Source organism: Triticum aestivum, chromosome 6B (assembly GCF_018294505.1).
Source record: "Triticum aestivum cultivar Chinese Spring chromosome 6B, IWGSC CS RefSeq v2.1, whole genome shotgun sequence".
NCBI lineage: Eukaryota > Viridiplantae > Streptophyta > Magnoliopsida > Poales > Poaceae > Triticum > Triticum aestivum.
In genome coordinates this window covers 253,507,813-253,534,320 of record NC_057810.1, presented here as the reverse complement: position 1 = coordinate 253,534,320, position 26,508 = coordinate 253,507,813, and the positions used below count along the sequence as shown (strand labels likewise).

Genomic DNA, 26,508 nt, shown 5'->3' with positions numbered 1-26,508 from the left:
ATCCTTTCTCTTTCTTCTGCCGTGGTCGAGCTTCAAGTCTTTACTTCACACCTTACAACTCAGGCAAGAACTCCTTCTTTGACTGATCCATCTTGAACTCCTTCAAGATCATGTCAAGGTATGTGCTTTGTGAAAGTCTTATCAGGCGTCTTGATCTATCTCTATAGATCTTGATACCCAACATGTAAGCAGTTTTACACAGGTCTTCCTTTGAAAAACTCCATTCAAACAACCCTTTATGCTTTCCAGAGATTCTACATCATTTCTGATCAACAATATGTCATCCACATATATTTATCAAAATGTTGTAGTGCTCCCACTCACTTTCTTGCAAATACAAGTTTCTTGCAAACTTTGTACAAACTCAAATGCTTTGATCACCTCATCAAAGCATATGTTCCAACTCCGAGATGCTTGCTCCAGTCCATAGAAGGACCGCTGGAGTTTGCATACCTTTTAGCATCCTTAGGATCGACAAAACCTTCTGGTTGTATCACATACAGCCTTTCCTCATGGAAACCGTCAAGGAAACTTTGTTTTGACATCCATCTGCCAGATTTCGTAAATGAAAATGCAGCAACTGCTAACATAATTCTGACAAGCATCGCTATGATTGAGAAAGTCTCATCACAGTCAACTCCTTGAACTTGTCGGAAACTTCTTTGAGACAAGTCAAGCTTCATAAATGGTGACATTACCATCAGCGTCTGTCTTCTTCTTAAAGATCCATTTATTCTAAATGGCTTGCGGATCATCGAGCAAGTCTACCAAAGTCCATACTTTGTTCTTATACATGGATCCTATCTCGGATTTCATGGCTTCCAGCCATTTGTTGGAATCCGGTCCCACCATCGCTTCTCCATGGCTCATAGGTTCATCGTTGTCCAACAACATGACCTTTAAGACAGGGTTACCACTCAGAAGTTGTACACACCCTTATCGACCTATGAGGTTTGATAGTAACTTGATCTGAAGCTCCATGACCATCATCATTAGCTTTCTCTTAACTGAGGTAGGTGCCATAGAAACATTTTTCTGTGTTGCGCTACTCTCTGGTTGAAGTAAAGGTTCAACAACCTCATCAAGTTCTATCTTCCTCCCACTCAATTCTTTCGAGAGAAACTCTTTCTCGAGAAAGGACATATTCCTAGCGACAAACACTTTGCCCTCAGATCTGAGATAGAAGGGATACCCAATCGTCTTGTTTGGGTATTCTATGAAGACACAATTTTCCGCTTTGGGTTCGAGCTTTTCTGGCCGAAGCCTATCGACATAAGCATCGTAGCCCCAAACCTTAAGAAACAACAACTTAGGTTTCTTGCCAAACCATAGTTCATACGGTGTCGTCTCCACGGACTTAGATGGTGCCCTATTTAAAGTGAATGTAATTGTCTCTAATGCATAACCCCAAAATGATAGCGGTAGATCAGTAAGACACATCATAGATCGCACCATATCCAATAGGGTGCGACTACGATGCTCGGACACACCATTACGCTATGGTGTTCCAGGTGGCGTCAACTGTGAAACGATTCCACCTTGTCTTTAGTGATTGCCAAACTCATAACTCAGATATTCTCCCCTTGATCAGATCATAGGAACTTGACCTTCTTGTTATGATGATTCTCAAATTCACTCTAAAATTTCTTGACCTTTTCAAACGTTTCAAACTTATGCTACATTAAGTAAATATACCCATATCTACTCAATTCATCGGTGAAGATGAGAAAATAGCGATATCCACTGCGTGCGTCAACACTCATCGGACCGCACACATCAGCATGTGTGATTTCCAGCAAGTCACTTGCCCGTTCCATTGTTCCAGAAAACGGGGTTTTAGTCATCGTGTCTATGAGGCATGGTTCGCATGTGTCAGGTGATTCAAAATCAAGTGACTCCAAAAGTCCATTAGCATGGAGGTTCTTCATGCGCTTTACACCAATATGACCTAAGCGGCAATGCCACAAGAAAGTGGTACTATCATTATCAACTCTACATCTTTTGGCATCAATGTTATGAACATGTGTAACACTACGACTGAGATTCAATAAACCATTCACATTGGGTGCATGACCATAGAAGGTATTATTCATGTAAACAGAATAACCATTATTCTGTGACTTAAATGAATAATCGTATTGCAATAAACATGATCTAATCATGTTCATGCTCAATGCAGACACCAATGCAAACAACATTTATCTGGGTTCAATACTAATCCCGAAGGTAGAGGGAGCGTGCGATGGTGGTCATATCATCCTTGGAAACACTTCCAACACAAATCGTCACCTCGCCCTTAGCTAGTCTCCATTTATTCCGTAGCTTTTGTTTCGAGTTACCAATATTAGCAACTGAACTGGTATCTAATACGCATGTGCTACTGGGAGTACTAGTAAGGCACACATCAATAACACATATAGCAAATATACTTTTGTTGAAGTTGCTAGCCTTCTTATCTACCAAGTATTTGAGGCAGTTCCGCTACCAGTGACCGTTCCCCTAATAGAAGCACTTCGTCTCGGGTTTGGGTTCTTGGGTTTCCTCACTAGAGCGGCAACTGGCTTGCCATTCATGAAGTTTCCCTTCTTGCCCTTGCCCTTCTTTGAAACTAGTGGTCTTGTTAACCATCAACAATTGATGCTCCTTCTTGACTTCTACCTTTACGGCCTTAAGCACGACGAACAGCTCTGGGATCAACTTCCCTTGCATGTTATAGTTCATCATGAAACTCTAGCAGCTTGGTGATAGTGACTGGAGAACTTTTGTCAATCACTCTCTTATCTGGAAGATTAACTCCCACTTGATTCAAGTGATTGAAGTACCCAGACATTCTAAGCACATGCTCACTGGCTGAGCTATTCTCCTCCATCTTGTAGGCAAAGATCTTGTCAGAGGTCTCAAACCTCTCAACATGGGCATGAGCCTGAAATACCAATTTCAGCTCTTGGAACATCTCATATGTTCCATGGCGTTCAAAATGCTTTTGGAGCCCCGACTCTAAGCCATAAAGCACGGCGCACTAAACTAATAGGTAGTCATCAGAACGTGTCTGCCAGATGTTCACAACATCCACGGACGACGCCAAAGGGGTTGGCACACCGAGCGGTGCATCAAGGACAGAAGTCTTCTGTGTAGCAGTGAGGACAATCCTCAGACTACGGCCCTAGTCCGCACAATTGCTTACAATATCTTTCGACTAAGTCTTTCTCTCGGAATATATTAAAACAAGGAGCTAAAGCGCGAGCTATTAAACCACAACATAATTTGCAAAGACAATTTAGACTAGGTTCATGATAATTAAGTTCATCTAATCAAATTATTCAATGAACTCCCACTCAGATAGACATCCCTCTAGTCGTCTAAGTGATACATGATCCGAATCGACTAGGCCGTGTCCGATCAACATGTGAGACGGACTAGTCATCAACGGTGAACATCTCCATGTTGATCGTATCTACTATATGAGTCTTGTGTTCTGAGGCCATGCGTGTACATGCTAGGCTCGTCAAGTCAACCTAAGTGTTTCGCATGTGTAAATCTGGCTTACACCTGTTGTATGCGAACATTAGAATCTATCACACCCGATCATCACGTGGTGCTTCAAAACAATGAACCTTCGCAACGGTGCACAGTTAGGGGGAACATTTTCTTGAAATTTTAGTGAGGGATCATCTTATTTTATGCTACCGCCGTTCTAAGCAAATAAGATGTAAACATGACAAACATCACAAGCAAATCATAGAGTGACATGATATGGCCAATATCATCTTGCGCCTTTGATCTCCATCTTCGAGGCGAGGCATGATCACCTTCGTCACCGGCATGACACCATGATCTCCATCATCGTGTCTTCATGAAGTTGTCTCGCCAACTATTACTTCTACTACTATGGCTAACAGCTAGCAATAAAGTAAAGTAATTACATGGCATTTTCATTGACACGTAGGTCATACAATAAATTAAGACAACTCCTATGGCTCCTGCCGGTTATCATACTCATCGACATGCAAGTCGGGATTCCTATTACAAGAACATGATCAATCTCATACATCACATATATAATTCATCACATCCTTTTGGCCATATGACATCACATAGCATACCCTGCAAAAACAAGTTCGACGTCTTCTAATTGTTGTTGCATGTTTTACGTGGCTGCTATGGGTTTCTAGCAAGAACGTTTCTTACCTACGCAAAAGCCACAACGGTGATATGACAATTGCTATTTACCTTTTATAAGGACCCTCTTCATCAAATCCGTTCCGACTAAAGTGGGAGAGATAGACACCCGCTAGCCACCTTATGCATCAAGTGCATGTCAGTCGGTGGAACCTATCTCACGTAAGTGTACGTGTAAGGTCGGTTCGGGCTGCTTCATCCCACAATGCCGCCGAATCAAGATAAGACTAGTAACGGTAAGAAAATTGAACAAATCATCGCCCACAACTACTTGTGTTCTACGCGTGCATAGAATCTACGCATAGACCTAACTCTGATACCACTATTGGGGAACATAGAAATAATTCAAAAAATTTCCTACATGTCACCAAGATCAATCTAGGAGATGCTAGCAACGAGAGAGAGGGAGTGCATCTTCATACCCTTGAAGATCGCTAAGCGGAAGCGTTACAGGAACGCGGTTGATGGAGTCGTACTCGCGGCAATTCAAATCACGGAAGATCCGATCTAGCGCCGAATGGACGGCGCCTCCGCGTTCAACATACGTACAGCCCGGGGACGTCTCCTCCTTCTTGATCCAGCAAGGGGAGAGGAGAAGTTAAGGGAAAGCTCCGGTAGCACGACGGCGTGGTGGTGGTGGAGCTCGTGGTTCTCCGGCACGGCTTCGCCAAGCACTATGGAGGAGGAGGAGGTGTTGGAGGAGGAGAGGGCTGCGCTAGGGGAAGGGGTGCCGCTGCCCTCTCTCTCCCTCACTATATATAGGGGAAGGGGGAAGGAGGAGGCGCCCTAGGGGAGGGGCGGCGGCCACAGGGGAAACCCTAGATGGGTTTGGGCGCCCCCACACCTAGGAAACTTGCCCCCCAAGCCGGGAGGGGTGGCTGCCCTAGGGGAGGTGCCCTCACCTCTCCACGTTACGTGAGATGGGGTGGGAGGGGCGCACAACCCCTTAGTAAGCTGATGTGCCCCCTCCCCTTGGCCCATAAGGCCCCCCAACGCTTGCCGGGGCCTCCGAAACCCCTTTCGGACATGATGGTCGTCACCCGGTACCCCCGGAACAATTCCGGACTCCAATACCCTTCGTCCAATATATCGATCTTCACCTCCGAACCATTCCGGAGTTCCTCGTCACGTCCGGGATCTCATCCGGGACTCCGAACAACCTTTGGTAACCACATACTATTTCCCATAACAACTCTAGCGTCACCGAACCTTAAGTGTGTAGACCCTACGGGTTCGGGGACCATGCAGACATGACCGAGACGTTCTCCGGCCAATAACCAACAGCGGGATCTGGATACCCATGTTGGCTCCCACATGTTCCACGATGATCTCATCGGATGAACCATGATGTCGGGGATTCAATCAATCCCGTATCCAATACCCTTTGTCTATCAGTATGTTACTTGCCCGATATTCGATCGTCGGTATCCCCATGCCTCATTCAATCTCATTACCGGCAAGTCTCTTTACTCGTTCTGTAACGCATGATCCCGTGGCTAACTCCTTAGTCACATTGAGCTCATTATGATGATGCATTGCCGAGTGGGCCCAGAGATACCTCTCCATCATATGGAGTGACAAATCACAGTCTCGATTCATGCCAACCCAACAGACACTTTTGGAGATACCTGTAGTGCACCTTTATAGCCACACAGTTACGTTGTGACGTTTGATACACCCAAAGCATTCCTACGGTATCCGGGAGTTGCAGAATCTCATGGTCTAAGGAAATGATACTTGACATTAGAAAAGCTCTAGCAAACGAACTACACGATCTTGTGCTATGCTTAGGGTTGGGTCTTCTCCATCACATCATTCTCCTAATGATGTGATCCCATTATCAACGACATCCAATGTCCATGGCCAGGAAACCATGACCATCTATTGATCAACGAGATAGTCAACTAGAGGCTTACTAGGGACATGTTGTGGTCTATGTATTCACACATGTATTACGGTTTCCAGTAAATACAATTATAGCATGAACAATCACTACAAAAAAAGACACATCCGTGACATTTTGGGCCGAACCAAATTTTTTTCTGTCATACTTATGACACTTCTATGACGATAATTGTGACAAAACCTGGTATCATCATAGATGTGGTGGGCTCCTACTTCTATGACAAAAAATCATGACAGAAAATGGGCTTTTCGTCCTGGGCAGGCCGGAGACGCAGCTGCATGACATTCTTTGGGCCGTCCATGACGGAAAAAACCATGGTAGAAGCGAGGGGGAGGAAAATTTCAGGGAGTTGCCGGTTACGGTGGGAGGTCGGGGGCGGAGTGATGCGCGTTTCTCTCGTACACGTGCGAGGCGTTGGCTCTAACTGAACCCGAGCGAGGCATTGGGCTCTAACTGAACCCGGGCGATTGCATTGCAGGCTACGCGTTACTGAACCCGAGCAATCGATCGATGGCTGTTAACTGAACCCGATGGAGCGATTCCTTCGCTACTGCTGCTAATTGAAGCCGATCGATGGATGAATAGTGAGCGTTGGGGGGGGGGGTGGATGAACAGTGAGCGGTGGCGTTGCCTCTGGATGAATAGGAACCCGTGGTGTGGAGGGCTGGATGAATAGTAGACAATGGAGGGGTGGCCGTGGAGTGGTGGTTGAACAGGACCCCGTGGTGTGGAGGGCTGAATGAACAGTAGACGGTGGAGGGGTGCCCGTGGAGGGGTGGTTGAACAGTAGCCGGTGGAGTAGCGCGTGGTGGAGGCTAGATGAACAGGAGCCCGTGGAGGCCGGAGGAGGTCGACGGTAGCCCGTGGAGGCTGGAGGAGGTCGACGGTGGAGATGAACAATATCCCGTGGAGTCCCGTTTTGTGGTACGCCACACCCCTCCCCCCCGTTTCGACCGTAGCGCTCCAAACAAGTCCGTTTTGTCCATTTTGCGGTACGCCACACCCCTCCCGATCAACAGGACCCCCGTTTCGATCGTAGGAGGTCCGTTTCGTTCGTTTTGCGGTACACCACACCCCTCCCGATCAACAGGAATCCCGTTTCGACCGTAGGAGGTCCGTTTCCTCCGTTTTGAGGTACGCCACACCCCTCCCGACCAACAGGACCCCGTTCCGAACGTAGGAGGTCTGTTTCCTCTATTGTGCGGTACGCCAGGCCTCATTTCCATCGCCTGTTCCGTCCAAGCCGGTTGGCTCCCACGCGTTCCGTTGCCTCCCGATGAACACGACGCATTCCGTTGCCTCCCCATGAACACGACGCATTCCGTTGCCTCCCCATGAACACGACGACGACTCTGTTTCTCCGTTCTGACCCAGCCATGTACATATGCGCGAGTAGGCGTTCGAGACCCTGCCCGTATGTACATACATGGCCGTATTTTCTTTCTTGCACCCTGGCCGCTGTACGTACGTGTACATGCTACGTGCGCGCCTCTACTACGACATGTACGCGCCTCTACTATGACACGTACGCGCCTCTACATCAACCAGTATATATGTACATACATGTTCACGACCAGAATGACAACGTTACGTACGCTTCGACCAGGTGGGTCCCGACTGTCAGGCAGTTCCTTGCATGCGAAAATGTAGCTCGTGGGTCCTAGCAGTCAGAGGGGCGAATCGTTTTTTTTTGCCCGGACGCACTTCCTTTGCGTGCGAAGATGTAGCTGGTGGGTCCCAGCAGTCAGGGGGGCGAATCGTTTTTTTGCCCGAACGCACTTCCTTGCGTGCGAAGATGTAGCTGGTGGGTCCCAACAGTCAGGGGGGCGAATCATTTTTTTTCGCCCGGACGCACTTCCTTGCATGCAAAGATGTAGCTCGTGGGTCCCAACAGTCAGGGGGAAACTTTTTTTCGCGAAATACGGTGGCCCGTCCGATGGGTCCCTGCTGTGAGGTGGAGGAATCATTATTTTCCGTGTAATAAGGAGGCACTTCCTTGCTGCGGCCATGGACCCAGCTGTCAGCCTCTCCACGTACAGTCCATGTCCGATGGAAGTCGTTCCTTGACCACATTGACCACGCCACGCCGAGAGCACCACGGCGGTGGACGACGGCGAGGCCTAGGAAGGGGACGACTCGGAGCCGGGGAAGACGCAGCAGTGGATGCCACGCGAAGAGGAGTACGAGGGTTCACTGGTTCGGCTGCGGTGTGAGGCTGCTGTCGCCGTAGAATAACAGGGGGTGTGGGTGAGTAGAGAGATGGCCTGGCCAGCGGTGGGAGTAGTAGGGGGCGGTGAGGCCTCCGCGGCATCACAGCCGGCCATGGGAGGCAGGAGCACGCGGCACGACTGGCGCTGATTTGGGCGGCTGGAGCAAGAAGACCAGAGGTTGAAGAAGCACTACAACCGTTGGATGAACATCATACGGTAATAGGAGCTAGAATCGTTCATATTGACTAAGTTGACAAATCCCTCCGTCCCCGTCAACTTGGTAGGCCCACAAGTCAGCCTCCCAGTATGCTGGGTTCTATAGCTAGCAGGGGGACTATTCATTTTTTTGTGCGTAATAAGGAGGCACTTCCTTGCGTGCGAAGATAGCTGGTGGGTCCGACAAGTCAGCGGGGGCACGTTTTTTTCATGAAATACATAGGCCCTTCCGGTGGGTCCCAGATGTCAGGTGGAGGAATCATTATTTTGCGCGTAATAAGGAGGCATTTCCCTGTGTGCGGCCATGGACCCAGCTGTCAGCCTCTCCACGCACAATCTACTTCTGATGGTGTCGTTTGTTGACCATGTTGACCACGCCGTGCCGAGCGCATCCAAGGTGGTGGACGACAGCGAGGCCCCGGACAGCAACGAGCCGGAGATGGGAAGACGCGGGAGTAGAGTCGCAGACGGAGAGGTGTACGAGGGTTAACTGGTTCTAGTGCGGTGCGGTTCGGCAGTCAGTGGAGAAGAACAGGAGGTGTGGAGGGATGGAGGGATGGCTTGGCCAACGGTGGAGTAGCGCTAGAGGAAGAAGATGAGAGATTGAAGATGGATGCCGGTCATTGGATGTAAATCCAACGGCTAACATGTCAGAATCATTTGTTGACTAAATTGACAACGACTTGCGTTGGCTTTGACCTATTGGCCCACATTTCAGCCTCCAAAAATGTGGCACGTATTCAACCCATTTTTTTTTCAGAATTTACAGTCTTTTTTTTGCGTGATAGAATTTACAGTCAATTTGATCTTTTTTTCTGAATTACAGCCATTAGCTGGGCTGGGTGAACAATTAATGTAGCGTCCATGCGGCCCATTTATTTTATTTCCTAAAAAATTACAGGCCATTTGCACTTTATCTAGATACATGATTTTGCTGGGCTGATTCTAATTATAATGTTGGGTTGGGCCAACAATGTTATCAAAAAATAAAAAATGGCTGAGCATTTTGTTATAAATATATTTAAATAATAAGTGATATTATTACATTCGTCCTTAAATCTTACCAAGCTTTTGTACAAAATCACTAGATTTTCGTGCCAAGACAATCCAGGATTTTATTTGTTAAGAAATTATTTTTATAAGTTAATAAGATGTGGGATATTGTTTTCTTACATATGTAAGTATCTGTTAAATATATGATGACAATAAAAATAATATATAATAACATATAAAATAATTTAAATATATATAATATAGTTAGAAGGGAAACATAAGTTGTACCTGGCGTTCCTATTCTTATATAGAAAAATAGAACAAACCTCTCGTTTCTTCAAAAAAATACATAAATTGGGCTGCCAAAAATAGAACCTCGGATGGGAGGTCCATAGGCCGGTCGATACATGATGGCCCTAAGAAAATACAAACAGGCCCTCCCATCCGAGGTCGTGGGCTGCGCATCTTAAAAATAAAAGCCTAGACGGGGCAGCCCAAAACCACGTCCAACACTTGCCAAAACTTCGTCCCTCGTTTTCTCTGTGTTTCGCACACTCAACATTGTGTGGGCATTTTGACTGTGCATCATATGAAGATGTGCTATGCATGAATGTTGATCAACATGATGTTAACTGGCTGGTAGTTCCATTTTCGACCATGAATATAACTTCCAACATGATGTTAACCCTGTTTGAAAAGGCCGTGTTAACATAAATGCTCTGCCTCTGAAAGTTGCAGTTTCTTATCTGAAACTGAACTTGCAGTTTCTTATCTGAAACTGAAACTTGCAGTTTCTTCTCGTCTGCACTTTTATACTCCTATGAAACTACATTTTTTAAGTGCTAAAAATAGATCTCTAGAATTCATAAAATTCTTCATATGCTCAATACTGCAAATCTGAAATTCAAAAGACATTCATATCTGAAAGTACTCTCAAAATACACAACACAAAACACAATTCACAACTTGCAAATACTGACAACCCTAAGCTCCTCCTGACAATTCACAACCTGCTCGACTATTGGGCTGGGGGGGGGGGCAGCCCCCTCCTATTCCTCGGCGGCAGACAGCCGCTCCGTGAGACTATGTGAACGGCGAGGGAGACGATGGCGGGGAAGCGTCGTCGGGCCAACTACTTTTCTCTTCTTGCAGTTGGGTTCGGTCGATGAAGACTCCACCGGCTCGCTCTGGCAGGACACCCTCACAAACGGCACCCTGTAGATGCTCGATCCTTCAATCTCTGGTGGATGCTCCATCTGGGATCGATACTCCCACCACCGCTCCCTCACGATCGGATTCGGTGAATCTGTTTGCTCCATGGCCCAGAGGAGTAGCTCTATGTACTCCGGCGCGACTCCCTCCGGGAGTATCGCCGCCTTTTCGCTCTGTTGCAGATATTTGGCCATGGATGTCGCCATCGCCGCTAATTGGTCCTTGTTGTCAAACCAAGACTGTATCTCCAACATCCTAGCTAGCTTCACAGGGTCGCCGTCTGCGATCCTCGCGTATCGGTTGTACTCCTCCATAGATCTACTTCTCCACAACACCTTCACTCGCCGGCGGTGGTTTTTGAATGGAAGAGGAGAGGAGTAGCGCTGGTTTTGGATTAGAACAGGAGAGGAGCGACGCTGGTTTTGGACTGGAACAGGAGAGGAGGGTGGTGGTTTTGAAATGGAAGAGGAGAGGAGCGGCGCTGGATTTAGATTGGAACAGGAGAGGAGCGGCGGTGGTTTAAGAGAAGAATTGCGGAAGAGCGGCGCTGGTCTTGGAAGTATTTTTTTGTTGTTTTGTGTATTTTGGGTCAAAGTTTGACCACGTACTGTATGTGACAAGCAAAATGTGAATGCATGTCACCCAAAATTGTATTGTTTGGTTCGTATCTGAATGTACTTTCAAATTATATTATTTTTGCAACGTATAACATATATTTTATGTGCGAAAATCATGGTCAATTATGACCTAGAATAAAAGGTAGACTAGTTAATGTGGGGCCGCTTTCTTAATTGAAGGGTAAATTGATTTTGATTTTGATCCAGTCACAGCGCGCCGGCCCTCTCGCCCAATCCTAAATCGCTGCCGCACTCTCCTCTCCCTCTTCTCCATTGCAAAACCACCTCCTCTCCTCTCCATCATCTCCATTCCAAAACCACCGTCTCGCCTCTCCCTCTTCTGATCTTCTCCATTGCAAAACCACCTCCTCTCCTCTCCATCATCTCCATTCCAAAACCACCTCCTCTCCTCTCCATCATCTCCATTCCAAAACCACCGTCTCGCCTCTCCCTCTTCTGATCTTCTCTCCATTGCAAAACCACCTCCTCTCCTCTCCATCATCTCCATTCCAAAACCACCTCCTCTCCTCTCCCTCTTCTCTATTGCAAGACCACCGTCTCTCCTCCCATCTTCCAAAGCTAGCACCAGACCACTCAGAACGACATCTATGGAGAGGATGTAGCAGTGAATCAGGCAGATCGCCGGCGGCGACCAAGCAAAGTTAGCCAGGTTGAAGGAGATCCTTAGTTGGTTTGACAATGAGTGGGAGATTTCGAGGATGGTGCGAGCCATGTGGCAATGTATGCGAAAGAGCGAGATGGCGGCGATGAGGGCGGCGATGTACATGTACTCCTCGGCGGCAGTCACGCTGCAGTCCTCCAAGTTCATCGAGTATCTCCTCACTACAAGAAATATGTCAACTTGTGACCTTGAATATTGGTCATTGAAAGGTCATGGTTTTTCATTTGCGACCTTTTTGTGACCAAAAAGAGAAGGTTAAAAGCTGGCGGTCGTAAACTGACTATAGCGACCTTTCTCCTGGAATGGTCGAAGACGTTTATGACCAAAATATGTCCACTTTGGCGTTTTGGTCACTAGCAACCTCCCCAGGCCACGTAGGCATCCAGCGTGGCAAGCTGATGTGGCACAAGATTCATCCCGGTCCAATTCGGTGTTTATATGGGCCGAGCCCACTAATTAGGCCTTTTTAATATTTATTTTTCCTATTAATTTTTGCTAGCTACATGGGTTGGCCCAGCAATTCGGCCTTTTTATTTCTAGATGCGGCCTTTTACAGCGTATGATCATTTATTTTTTGCCATTTTGTTTTCCACTGTTTTACATTTGTCCCAAATATCATAACATCATACACTGGTCCCACACGTCAGAAATTTCAAATGTGCTCAAATTATTTTGATAAGTTGGTCGCAGGAGTCATGTTTCCATTGCACACATTTTCAAATCACATACATAATTACTATTTCATATGAAACAGAAATTGTAATTCTGAAACATACATGAAATTCACAAACAAAGAGAAGATACATTAAATCACATACATAATTACTATTTCATTCACAAACAAAGAGAAGATACATTAAATTCCTAGATAACCCAGCTATTATTACAGAACTTGCTATATAAGAATGTCTTGGAGCTTCTTTGAACATCTTTCGTCTTGAATTTACTCAAAATATCTGCCAACAAGAAAACAGAAAACAACAGGTGAGCTATTTAGTAGTAAGATCAAGTCTGGAAAGAAACATGCATGAAAATTAAGAAGAGCTAGAGTATGGATGCCCAAACAGTTTTCGTGCACGTCATGCCAAGTAAGGCAACACATAGAATGCATATGGGCCATAAAAATGATCAAATGAGGAAGGGATGAAGCCAAACAATGGTTCCTCCTTGCAATGGTCACATTAGATAGCAGCGACCTACTACAGTTCATGTTACAACAACACTAGTTCATGTGAGAAACACACAGGGTCGAAAGTACAAACCAAAAACAATCTGACTTGGGTAAACCAGGACATGATGAAACAAAATTACTCATTTTGGGTTAAAAGAGGAGGTTAGCCTTGATGGCCAGGTGGTACCTCGGAAGGACACCTTTCGGTATTTGGGGTCAATGTTGCAGGAGGATGGGGGTATTGATGAAGATGTGAACCATCGAATCAAAGCCGGGTGGATGAAGTGGCGCCAAGATTTTGGCATTCTCTATGACAAGAGAGTGCCACAAAAGCTAAAAGGCAAGTTCTACAGGATGGCGGTTCGACCCACAATGTTGTATGGCGCAGAGTGTTGGCTGACTAAAAGGCGACATGTTCAACAGTTAGGTGTGGCGGAGATGCGTATGTTGAGATGGATGTGTGGCCACACGAGGAAGGATCGAGTCCGGAATGATGATATACGAGATAGAGTTGGGGTAGCACCAATTGAGGAGAAGCTTGTCCAACATCGTCTGAGATGGGTTGGGCATATTCAGCGCAGGCCTCCAGAAGCCCCAGAAGCCCCAATGCATAGCGGACGACTAAAGCGTGCGGAGAATGTCAAGAGAGGGCGGGGTCAACCGAATTTGACATGGGAGGAGTCCGTTAAGAGAGATCTGAAGGATTGGAGTATCGACAATGAGCTAGCTATGGACAGGGGTGCATGGAAGCTTGCTATCCATGTGCCAGAGCCATGAGTTGGTTGCGAGATCTTATGAGTTTCACCTCTAGCCTACGCCAACTTGTTTGGGACTAAAGGCTTTGTTGTTGTTGTTGTTGTTGTTGTTGTTGTTGTTGTTGTTGTTGTTGTTGTTGTTGTTGTTGTTGTTGTTGTTGTTGTTGTTGTTGTTGTTGTTGTTGTTGTTGTTGTTGTTGTTGTTGTTATTGTTGTTGTTGTTGTTGTGTTAAAAGAGGAATATGATGTCCACCTTATACTACTACATCATCATCAGGATTAAAACAACACATTTATAGAGAGAGTGTTGGATGAGACAAATATCAATTGAAAAAAAGACAAGGTAGCATCAAATCAGGTTATAGTTTGTGGGAATCAATGCACACAGCATGAACGACAAGGTAGCATCAAATCAGATGATGATTGCATACATACAAATCATGTGCTAGCAGAAAAAAATCCAAGCAGGAGCTCATCTTCCCTCTCTGTTTGGTAACTAACAACCTAAATAAAATAAAATAAAAACATGACTTGTTCATACAGATCCCTCTAAAATTCCTTGGGACAAGTGCATCACATATTCGTTAACTTAGCAGCAGAAGTAGTGAGCACGGGAAGAGGGGGAGGGAGATGGAGGAGCTACCTGCCGCGGTCGCAATGGAAGCAGAGGAGCAGACCCCTCCTGCCCCTCCCCCACGAGCAGGACAGGGCTGCCGGCTGGGCACGCCCCTACTCCTCCGCCTCCTTGATCAGGAGACCGCCTTCCCCTGCTGCTGCTGCTTGGCGCACCGCATCACTAGTCACCTCCTCATGCAAGAAGTACACAATAAATAGACAGACGGTCAGTGAGGTACATTTACACAGCAACATAAGCTTAAAATTAACACAAATACACACATCAAATGAAGTCACTAAGATACTTAAGTCCACCACATGGTGTAGAATTATGTGGTATATAATTGCAACACATGAACCAAATGAGGAATAACATCATCTCCAAGAGTTTTTGATGATAAGCATAGCTCCCTACAAAAAAGAACTAAGGGCACAATGACTAAAGCATGCAGAACACAATATTCAAAGCAGAAGCAAGCAGGCAGTATGAGCTACCTACTGGCAAAGTATAAAACCTGAATCATATAGTACAAATGAATCAAGAAAACAAGAACTAACAATGAGAACTGCATACTAATGCACCAGATGATCAACATCAAGTGTAGTATATTCACATAAGTTTGCTTATTTGTTTTTGCTTGGAAACTAAGACTGAGTTGCCGCCTAGCTAGTGGCATGACATGTTTGTAATGGCAGTTTGGTACTATTGGCTGTAGAAATATGGGAAAGAACACATTCAGGGTTGGAGGTGAGACACTTGCACGCCCATCTCCAAGGTTGGCTGCTAGTGCTCCATTTATTAATATATGAAATTTGAAAGGGGCTAATCTGACCATCAACCTGATTTTCTGAATACTATTACAGTCAGTTTGCAATAAATATGCAATAATAATGTATAGCCCCAGATTTTCTGAACTATAAAAATGATGTAGCAAAATCAGGGGTTGTAGTAAATACAGTATGAATTATGAATATGGTTCAGTTTCAATATATACCATATTATTTTGGTATAACTTCAGTAAATACCATATAAACAATAGTTGACGCGAATAATAGTGGCTTCACATAAAAAAATATCTTCTTCTTCTTCTAAGCCTTTTGTCCCAAACAAGTTGGGGTAGGCTAGATGAAACCCTTTCACGAGGACTTCCCAGGAGGTCACCCATCCTAGTACTACTCTCGCCCAAATGGGTTTCATACCCAAAGGACTGGCTAGTTTTTACGTTGGCTCGCCAAGCCTATAACAACCCTTATATATGAAACCCTTTCACGAGGACTTCCCAAGAGGTCACCCATCCTAGTACTACTCTCGTTCAAATGGGTCTCATACCCATGGGACTGGCTAGTTTTTACGTTGGCTCGCCAAGCCTATCACAACCCTCCTCCTTTACCCGGGCTTGGGACCGGCTATGCCTAAAAGACATAGGCAGAGTTTCACATAAAAAATATATATATACATGATAAATTGAGTAGGTAAGAAATTGTCTTTAACCTAAAAACTAACACCACCAACGCTCATTCACTAGTTCTATAGTACAGTAGTAGCACGCTAGCACTAGTTCTGTAGTACAAACAGTATTTACTCAAACCGTACCACTCTAAGCTAGCACAAACACTTGCATGCATTAATGTTCATTTTGTAGTAGCGCACTAGTTTGTGGGACAGGGCCACCAAGCTTTTACGTTGTAGCACTGTATAAGTAAGCACAACACTTGCACACACTAATCACTCATATGTAGTAGACTAGTAGTAGCACACTTGCACTTGGCAACATACTTTAATTTGTTCAATGCTGGTCTGACCCTCACAAGCCTAGGGGAGATGCATGCATGTTGATTAACCGGTCAGTAATTGCAGACAAACACATCATCCCAAGATTATTGGGGTTGTATGAATTTTGTATGATAAGCATCAATAACAAATGGAAGGTAGTTTTTACCGGCTTCTTATTTATTCCTAGTTCTGCCCACATGATGACTTCAACCAACTCCTCCAAGGTTCCATTCCTGCCTGCCAATTTAACTGGGTGTCAAAACACTAGTCTACAGCAAAAGGTATAATTGAATTCAGACATTTATTTCACTTGTGGAAGAATTTTATTGGTACCTAGTAAAGCAATAAAAGCGTCAACAAATTGAGCCAGCTGTTCGCCCTTCCCCTCATGCATGCCAGAAACAGCTCTAACTTCACCTACCTGATCGCCTAATACATATAGGAGCATGGATCAGGAACAGCAAGCTACGAAGCATGTAGCTGTAATAGAACTTCACCTACATAATGGCCTAATACCTATAAGAGCATGGATCAAGTTTGATCTAGTAAAAAACAGTATAAACCTAAAGGGTGGAAATAATGTACCACTAAGCAGTAGTGCTCCCCAGCCAGCTTCTTGCAACTGGACAGAGGGACTACCCCCCCCAAGACTCCAGCAAGCAAACCAACAGCAGGGTGACATTGATATCTATCAAGCCTCTAAAAATTTGGTAAATGAAACAGACAAATTTAAGTTGCTGATGTAGTACATGTTGAATAAAAAATGTTGCAGATTGGTTCGTAGGAATTGAATACCCAACTAATTTTATTTTCAATTTAAGAAATGCACATACAAATAGAAGTAAACCAAATACCCCAATACATGTGCGTCAAATGCTGTCCAAACTGAAACTCAACTGTAGGTGTCCCTCTCCTATGTTATAACCAAACTACATGGCAGGATTGGATCGGATTGGACCAACCAAAATCAAAACAACTACTAGCTAGCAAGGAAGGGAAGGGGTCATACTTCTCTTACCACCACTGTGGTCCTACAGCCGCAACTTCTGATCTCCACTGCCACATGACGCTGTACGTGCTGAAGATGTCGCGTACATCTCGACAAGGACGCCGTGGAATGCGAGATGCACTGCAGACCATGAGAAGGAACACCTCTTCCCTGTCTCGCTCGTCACAGATCAGCTGTTGTAGGGTGACCCGCGCCATGGATCCCACGGGAGGAGCGTGGCCTGGTGGATCTGGGAGGGAGGGCGGCCATGGATCCCATAGTGAATACACTAATTACACTAATTACACTAATTGATCTGCACATATGCTTCTGAAGTTCACAGACCGCATGGTATAGGATTGAGACAGGCAAAGAAAAAAAATACCCTAGGCGATGGCGTTGTCGAGCAGGAGAGTCGGAAGGACACCGGCGCTGCTCCCGGTAGGGCGGCTCGCGGCGCCCGAGTCGGAGGAGGCTCGCGGTGGCGCCCCCGAGTCGGAGGAGGCTTGGCGCAGGACGCCGGAGGAGGCTTTTCAGACGGTGCGGCATGACGCACACGCTGGCGCAACACCGAGATGAGCTGCCGCGGGTCTGTAGGGCGGGGGGGGGGGGGTAGCCGGCGATGGATCTGGCGTGGCGGTGCTGGTACCGCGCCGCAGTCCTGCTCGTGCGGCGGCCAAGGGAAGAGAGCGAGGGAAGGTGAGGGGAAGGGAAGAGGATGGGGGCGGCGCTGGTGGGGGAGAAGGGCATCGAGGTCATAGGTGGGGATGGGAGGCATCGAGGGAGATGAGGGGCGGCGGCGGTGGCGGCGTGTGGATCTGGATCGGGGAGAGAAGGTGAGGGGAGGCGGCGGGGAGGGGGAGAGGTGGATCTGGATCAGGGAGAGAAGCGCAGGGTAGGGTAGGATCTGGATCAGTGGGTTGGATGGACGATGGATGGCTATATGGATGGACGGATCTCCGCCATGTCATCGATCCATGCCATAGCTAATTCAACCAATCAGAATTAAGGTTGTGTAAAAAAATCTTTTGTTTTTCTTATAGTTTTTATGCTCTTATTCAGGGCAAACATTCAACATATTAACCACTTATAGTTTGTTAAAGTCAATCAATATTGTGCACATGTATGTATCTTAGGATGACAAATAATGTTGATTTGGGGGGTTTCATTTTCATTGCACAAAGAGCCATTTTCTATTTTTCGAGTGCCCAAAATGGGTTTTTTTGTGAATAACCTAACATGTATTTGTTACAAAATTGTACCGCATAACTTTTAGAAAATACTAAAGCATATTTAACGTAAAATTGACAAAATTGTTGGTTGTCAAAAGGTTCTATATACCTCTCGTGAAAAAGACAAATTTCCACCGATTTAGTTGGAAGCGGGTCAAATTTGAACTGCAGCTACCTTATGGTTTGCTCTTTATTTTTTCCAAAAATCATTTCTAGGTACATAAGTATCAATTTAATCAGAGAAACATCAAAAGTTTTTCAAGGTTCAACCACTAGCTAGGAACGGTCAAGCCCGCCGTTTTGACCGCATTTTGAAACGGGCATAAAAATTCAAAATAAATCACAAAATTGGGAAACCTTTGCATTGTGTCATTATATGTGACCAAGTTTCCAGGAAAAATAATAAACTTGTAATACGTCAATTATTTTAAAAAAGCGTTCTCAGAAATGAGCTATCATGCATGAAGATTCATGGTTTTCAAGCCAAATGATCAATCTTATGGCCACATTCATGGCATAGTTTGTTCAAATGATCTCATATTGTGCACAAGGGTGCATCTTGGAATTCCAAACAATGTTGCCTAAGGAATTTTTCATTTTCTTTGCACGGAAAATTCATTTTCCATTTTTCGAGTGCCCAAAAGGAGGTTTTTTTGTGAAAGACCTACCAAATAATTGTTGCAAAAATGGACCAAATCAATTTTATAAAATACTAGGACATATATAATGCACAATTGACCAAATGGTTGGGTGAAAAAAGTTTTGATCCACCTCTGGTGAAAAAGACAAATTGTCGTCGATTCAGTTGGAAGCGGGTCAAATTTGAACTGTAGCTGCCTCATAGTTTGCTCTTTATTTTTTCGAAAAATCATTTCTAGGTACATAAGTATCTATTTAATCATAGAAACACCAAAAAAATTCCAAGATTCAACCACTAGCTCGGAACGGTCAAGCCTGCCGTTTTGATCGCATTTTGAAACAGGCATAAAAAATTCAAAAAAAATCAAAAAATTGGAAAACCTTCGCATTGTGTCACTATATGTGACCAAGTTTACAGGAAAAATAATAAACTTGTAATACGTCAATTATTTTAAAAAAAGTGTTCTCAGAAATAAGCTATCATGCATGAAGATTCATGGCTTTCAAGCCAAATGATCAATCTTATGGCCACATTCATGGCATAGTTTGTTCAAATGATCTCATATTGTGCACAAGGGTGCATCTTGGAATGGCAAACAATGTTGCCTAAGGAAGTTTTCATTTTCTTTGGACGAAAAGACCATTTTCCATTTTCTGAGTGCCTAAAATGAGTTTTTTTGTGAAGGACCTACCATATATTTGTTGCAAAATTGGACCTAATAAATTTTATAAAATACTAGGCCATATTTAATGCACAATTGACAAAATGGTTGGGTGTCAAATTTTTTGATCCACCTCTGGTGAAAAAGACAAATTCCCGTCGATTAAGTTGGAAGCGGGTCAAATTTGAACTGCAGCTGCCTCATAGTTTGCTCTTTATTTTTTCCAAAAATCATTTCTAGGTAAATAAGTATATATTTAATCAGAAATACATGGTTTGATGGCGAGACATCGAGGTTTGGATGGTGGCCGAGGGCCCCAACTCTAGAGCGCGTAAGCTCGCATGCCCGCCGTGTGGTCACCGCATGACTGTGGCGTTGCCATGTGTTCTGGGCGGCCTAGGCATGTCTAGTGGGTTGGGCACTCCCCAGGTAGGTGCTAGGAAGAAAATCACAACATAAGATTCTCACGAGGAGACCGATCGATGCTCAAACATGAATAAGCAGCCAAGTGTTTGATTTGCGGTACGGGAAATGCACATGGCTAATGGGCGTGAGTTTTGGCTGAGGATGATCAGTTGCTAAGAAGACCGTCTTCACAAATTTTCACCTCAAAAGGAGGAGCCTAGGTGGTACTTGCTTTACAAAGTACCACACTGGACATAAATACGAATGTTGAAGCTAGGCTCAAAATAATGAATGGATTGAGCTGGCATTTGGTGGAGGATGGTTATTTGGGCATAGGAAAGCACTGTAGAAAATGGATACCATTTGGACATGCCAAAGTGGTACTTCCTTCACAAAGTGCTGCTCTAAACAGAATAGGAAAATGAATATTTTCGAATTATTTTTGAACTAGGCAAGGAATGTTTTTGACATATTTGATGAAGATATGATCCAAAACATTTATGAGAATTTTTTGGGAATTTTTGGAATAACAGAAATATAGGTTGCTTCACAACCTAGGGCAAAAACTGCCACATGGACATGACACATAGGCAAAACTGATGAGATGGCGCCTAGTCATCACAACCCACCACAATCTACAAGGCTATGACCATCTATATTGGTCATTAACAACTAGAAATAAGGCAACGGACTAGCACTATTTGCTTTGTGACCATTTCGTGTAAGGAAATTACGACCTTTCTGACCAAAATGGTCGCAATGGTTTAGGGTTTGGAGCCCCCCGAACAGCTTTTGACCAATTGGTTTGAAATGGTCATAGATCTATGACCAATTCTTCCAGGGTCAGTGACAGAAGGTCACTAGTTGACATATTTCTTGTAGTGCCTATGGGCGATGGAGCAGACAGATTCGCCCGAGGCGACAGTCAGGCGGAGGTGGTGGGCGTACAGGTCGAAGGTCGAGCACCCAGAGGATAACAAATCGATCGAGTATGGTGTGCCGTTCGTGAGGGTGCAGAGCCAGTCGGGGCCATAGGAGTATTCGTTCTCCCACCGCAAGAGGAGGCCAGATGGCGCGACGTCGCTTCCCCGCCGTTCTCCACGGTTCCCTCGATGCTCGCCTCGTTTCAACGGCGGCGGTAGGGTTTAAGGTAAGCTTCACACTAACCTAATCTTCCACCTGCTCATGCTTACAATCAGTGTGACAGCTAATGAAAATCATGCTTATAATCAGTCTCCGAGTACTACGCCAATCACCCTAAAATAGCTCTAGACCTTTGGGTCAAAGTTGTGACACAGTGTACGAATAAAGAAAAATAGATTGGTGCTTCTTTCAGAAAAGAGTACTCCCTAGAATACTGCCAATATAAGCTACTAGTATTTGGTTAGAGGATTTGCTGCCGAGAAAGATCCGTCCACAGAGAGCGCCACACATCCCACTGGTTGTGGTGGATGCCAATGCGTGCATGCAACATGGTTGGTGTCGGTAATTTTTACTTGGCACACCTCGCACTCTGCATATATGCCGGTTCCATATGTACATTTGTGCAGTTCCACCAAAATGCAGCTGAATAACCCTGTTTGCACAAATAATGAAAAAGCGTGATTACATTATAGTGGCACTAGTTGATGAAACACACAAAATAAATAGAAGAAAATATTGCGATAGTATCATAGTATGCCATGCTGCGAGGGCGAGATGGGCCCTGTGACGCCTCATACGGTACGCCTCATACTGGACATCGTCCCAAGTCTCCCAGATACACCTTCTGCTAGTGATGAGCATCAGTGTATAGCAGTAGTACAAGGAGGCGCCTTGAGACATTCAAATCTCTATTTTTGTACATATCAACTAAAATTAAGCACCCCACTTTGTAGAAACGCTTAGACATTAACAATGGGACTAGTTGATGAAGCATACTTTAACAAAGAGAAGCACTTTCTTTATCTACATTGGAAATGAAATGATAGAGATGACACTCGCTCTATTTTAACTGTATTATTACTTCATTTTATCAGTGACACTAGGGTCAAGCAGGTGGCAAACGAGGTGTACCGTGCATCGCAAGGATGGAGGCCGGGGGTGCTTAGACTGGGATGCTGAAGCTGGCTCTTTCAGTCACCAACATGGATGATTCAATTCATGGGACCTTTTGGTGCAGTTCACCTAAAATGAAGCAATGTCCCGTGAGCTAGCAGCTTCTTCTTCAATTTTTTTAAGAAAAGGGCTCCAGCCCCGGTTCCATTTCCATCAGAAAACGAAACCCACAGAGCTTCTTCTTCATTAGTTGCAATAAAATTGAGCAACATCAAGGTTGGTTGTGAAGCTCCTGGAATGCTCAACTATAATTTGGATATCATTTGTGTAGTTCAACTAAGATCGAGCGTGAAATGTATATCTCTGTTTGCACAAAAAAGGTGGAAAGGAGGGTGACTAACAAGTGATGAAACATGCATCAAATGAAAAGAAGCATGTTCCTTATCTGAATGGCAATCCTACAAGGACAGTAGCAATTTCTAAAGCAGTGGCATTGCTAGATATTAGTGTGGGCATTAGGATTAACTATGACAACCGTTAAATACGACATTACTTTGGGCACGGGAGAGTAGGCGGACCAGGATAGTTGCATTTCTAACGAAAAGAACCAACTTATCTTAATGGGAAATTTTAGCAGGACATGTAAAGAAGTGCCATTGATTCATATTACTGGAGGCATTACATTGAAAACAACATTGGTTTAACGTGTCCTTACTTTTAACAGTGCGACTGCTACATTTTACCAGTGGCATTACATAAGAGTGGCTCGGGGCAACAAACATCAGAACAGGATATCTGGGTTGGTCCCATTTTTGTTCGGTATAGCCACCTTATACTGTGTGAGGCTAGCAAATCTAGTGCTGGACTTACTCTGTTGACTTGTCCCCCAGTCCCCACTTTCTTTCCTTTTTCAACCAATAGATCGGGTTTATATTGAGTTTGTACTGCGTTTCCCTTTATTTCCCTATTAGACCTAGAGACCAGTTGGATAGCCAGTCTCTGCTACTTTTCGCCCCCATTATTTCCTCTTTCGACCAAGTCCTAGATTCAGGTAACAAATCCTCCCCCACCCCCACCCCCTTTCTTCCTTGTTTGAACCAAGTAGTACTAGATTCGAGTGCATGAACTAGTTTTACCTCTTAAACATAAAAAATTAGGTGGTTTTCGAACAGCCGATCGATCCTATCTACGAGGGGGCCTGAGAAATAGTAAAAGTTACAAATGCAGCGACGTCAGGAGCTCGGGAAGTAGAGCAAGGCCGGTTTCGAAGGAAGTTATACCTGATGGTCGCCGGGATGTCGCTAGGTGGGCGGCGGGAGGCCGGATCTGCCCACACTACGGCAGCGAGGAAGAAGGGGTCGGAGGCCCTCCCTCGCCAGCGGTGCTTGGGAGAGAACGACAAGGCAGGCTGATCGGGACGCGCCCAGCAGTGGGTAAGAGCCGTCGCCGAGGACGACCGCGTGAACATTGCACCTTCTCACCTTCCCCGGCGGAGAGGATCCGGCTGGATCTGTGACCAGCAGTGAGCAGAGAGAGAGAGAGAGTGTGTGGCCACCGCTGTCGTGTTTAGATCTAGAGAGGCCGAGACAGTGTGAAGAGAGCAACACTAGCAAGCAAGCGCGGAGGCTCCTGCCTATATAGTGGAGTAGTACTTAGTTTTCTTTTGTCTACCGGAGTCGGCTTGACCTCGTCAATGACTGTCGAGAAGTCTTCATGCACGTGGCCCAGAGGCGCAGTTGTCGTCATTTTGATCTAAAGCGAAGATTATAACATATAACACGAAAAAATGCCACATGACAAGAAATCATAAGCTCACTGCCCAAAGAAGACAACATGAATCTCGACGGACAAACTAGACGAGGAACAAAGCTCAAATTAAAGATAAACTTGTAGAAAAGGGGTCCGTCGATAGATGTCCTAATTAACATAGCCGGCTTGACCTAGATGGCAGCCGAGTAGTCACTGTTCGTGCATGTGCCCCCAATGACTAGCCCAACTTAGTTGTCGCTGTTTAACCCTCGCAGTGATCCGAAGCACATGACACCTAATTTTGCGAGATGACAAGAAACCTTTTTTTAGATTTCTCACCACAACTACAGCCATGTACAACACAGCCTGCACGATATGTAGACGATAGCCAATCCAGGCGTGTCTGCTGGAGTCTGGTCACATGCATGGACGAACTGATCTTCCGTGTCTTGCAGGGATCGTCCAGGCACCAACGTAGTACAACACTTCTCTAGTACTATCGCTCGTCTCCCTCTTCTATTAAGTCACCCGACTTGCGGGGCCGGGGAGTGTGCCTATGGTCGGTTCTCAATTGCCGTCCCACATGTGTGTGCGAACGCAATATGACGCGCGTTCCATTCGGAGAGCAGCGTGCCAGACCGACCGACCGTCTGGGGTGCGACGCGAACGCGACGGGCGTGCTGTATACTCCGTACATGTGTACCGCCGTTTTCTAGACGCTTTGCTCCATGGCGCGGGCGCAATCCATGGATACAAAATTAGTATACTGTATACTATTTAAAAGTCGAGGGCGGGGCTTTTCCTGCCCGGTAGGCGGCGGGACAGTTCCGCCTAGTCGGTTCGACAGAGACGCGAGAAGACGAGGGAGTAGGCTGCTGCAAACGTAGGGCTGTGTGATTTGACAGCGAGTTACTGCTGGACAGGTGGGGCCCCGTGATTTGACTTGCCATTATCATTTTAACTGCGGCGCTACGACCGGCGTGAGTCTCCCGATTCCTGACCACCTCCATACAGGTGCCTCTCCCAATGCTCCACCATGTAGTAGTAGAGGCTGGCTCTTGCATGAGAGCCCACTTCTCCACTTTTTCCTTGCCTCTCTTTCCTCCACATATGCAAAAATGCCATGTAAAGCGCACTATTGTACTTACTTGCTCCTACAGGTGCTTAAGCTTGCCACATAGGCATAAAGTCTGATGTGGCAAGTTAATCAAGAAGAGAGAGACTAGTTTGGTGACCCAAGGAAGAAACGGTGCTAAGCGCGTGTACCTAGGTGAAAAGACAATTTTGAGTCTATAGCTAATTAAATGAAGCAAACTTAGCAACACCATTTCATTGGAAGAGGTCACTCCTTGGCAAATGCAATAAATACTAGTACTCCCTGTGTCCCATTATATAAGAACGTTTTTGACACTACACTAGCTAGTGTCAAAAACGTTCTTATATTATGGGACGGAGGGAGTACGAAGAAAGAGATAGAGAGGAGTAAAAAAATACACTTATAGCCAACCTTATAGCCAACCTTGTTGTAGTATGAGTGACTAAGTGATGACTATGTATGACATGCCAACATCAGATAGCCTAACGCACCGTGTTAAATCTCCAAGGGCGCGACCACGCGAGCGACGCGACGGTCGTGGTAGGCGCGACCATGATACGGGCTGCTGGCAGCCCTTGGATCTGAGATCAAACGGTCGCATGCTAAGTTGCTGAAAATTTGCAGAATAACCCTCCAGGATAGGATATTCACCCATAGGTCTAGAATCACGCCATGCAACCGTTCGATCTCAGATCCAAGGGCTCTCGGAAGCCCGTATCATGGGAGAATGGAAAGCCACTACCCTGCCGTTCGCACGCTGGCAGTTCGCTCCTACTCGTCCCCGCACGTCCTTTAATACTACGGCGGTTCGCTCCTAGTCGTCCCGTCCATTCACATTACGGCAGTTCCACTAATCCTAACCCTCCTCCCAAATCCATGGCGTCCCAAATCTCCCCGATCGGCGGTGAGTACAAGGTTAGAACCATCACCGGCGATGAGTTCGACGTCATCTACACCCGTACTTCCGCGACGGTGAAAGGATGCCTTTCTCGCTTCAGACGCATGTTCGAAAACTCACATGATGAGTGGGTCGCTGGGCTAGATGTTGAGTACACCACAGTCGTGGGACGAGAGAAGGATCTAAAGGACGAAGAGAGGAAGAAGCCCGCCGTGATCCAGGTTTGCGTACATAACGTTTGCTTGGTCTACCACATATGCCATGCCGACGTTGAGTGCCAGGATTTTAAGAACTTCCTCGAGGACAAAACAGTCAAATTCGTTACTGTAGACTTTAAGAACGACAAAGAAGTCCTGCGTCGGATAGGCCTCGTTGTAGGCAACCCCTTCGACCTCCAGAAGAATCGGCTGGTGCCCTCTCGTCAGCCCTCAATGCTGACCCTGGCAGGAGCCATGGTTCATCCTTCGTACCG

The 26,508-nt window shown here is 45.6% G+C and overlaps 1 protein-coding gene across 1 annotated transcript in view; it reads right to left on the bottom strand.

The window, feature by feature from the left end:
- The window catches only part of LOC123139137 (uncharacterized), a 47,917-nt gene extending 30,381 nt beyond the window's left edge, over positions 1–17,536 (bottom strand). Inside the window, exons 1-3 of the mRNA XM_044558936.1 lie at positions 17,366–17,536; positions 16,664–16,751; positions 16,497–16,567 (exon numbers count right to left, since the gene is read on the bottom strand). Of these exons, the coding sequence (XP_044414871.1) occupies positions 16,497–16,567; positions 16,664–16,751; positions 17,366–17,536 (330 nt within the window). The remainder of the gene's footprint in view (positions 1–16,496; positions 16,568–16,663; positions 16,752–17,365) is intronic.
- Positions 17,537–26,508: the final 8,972 nt, after the last annotated feature.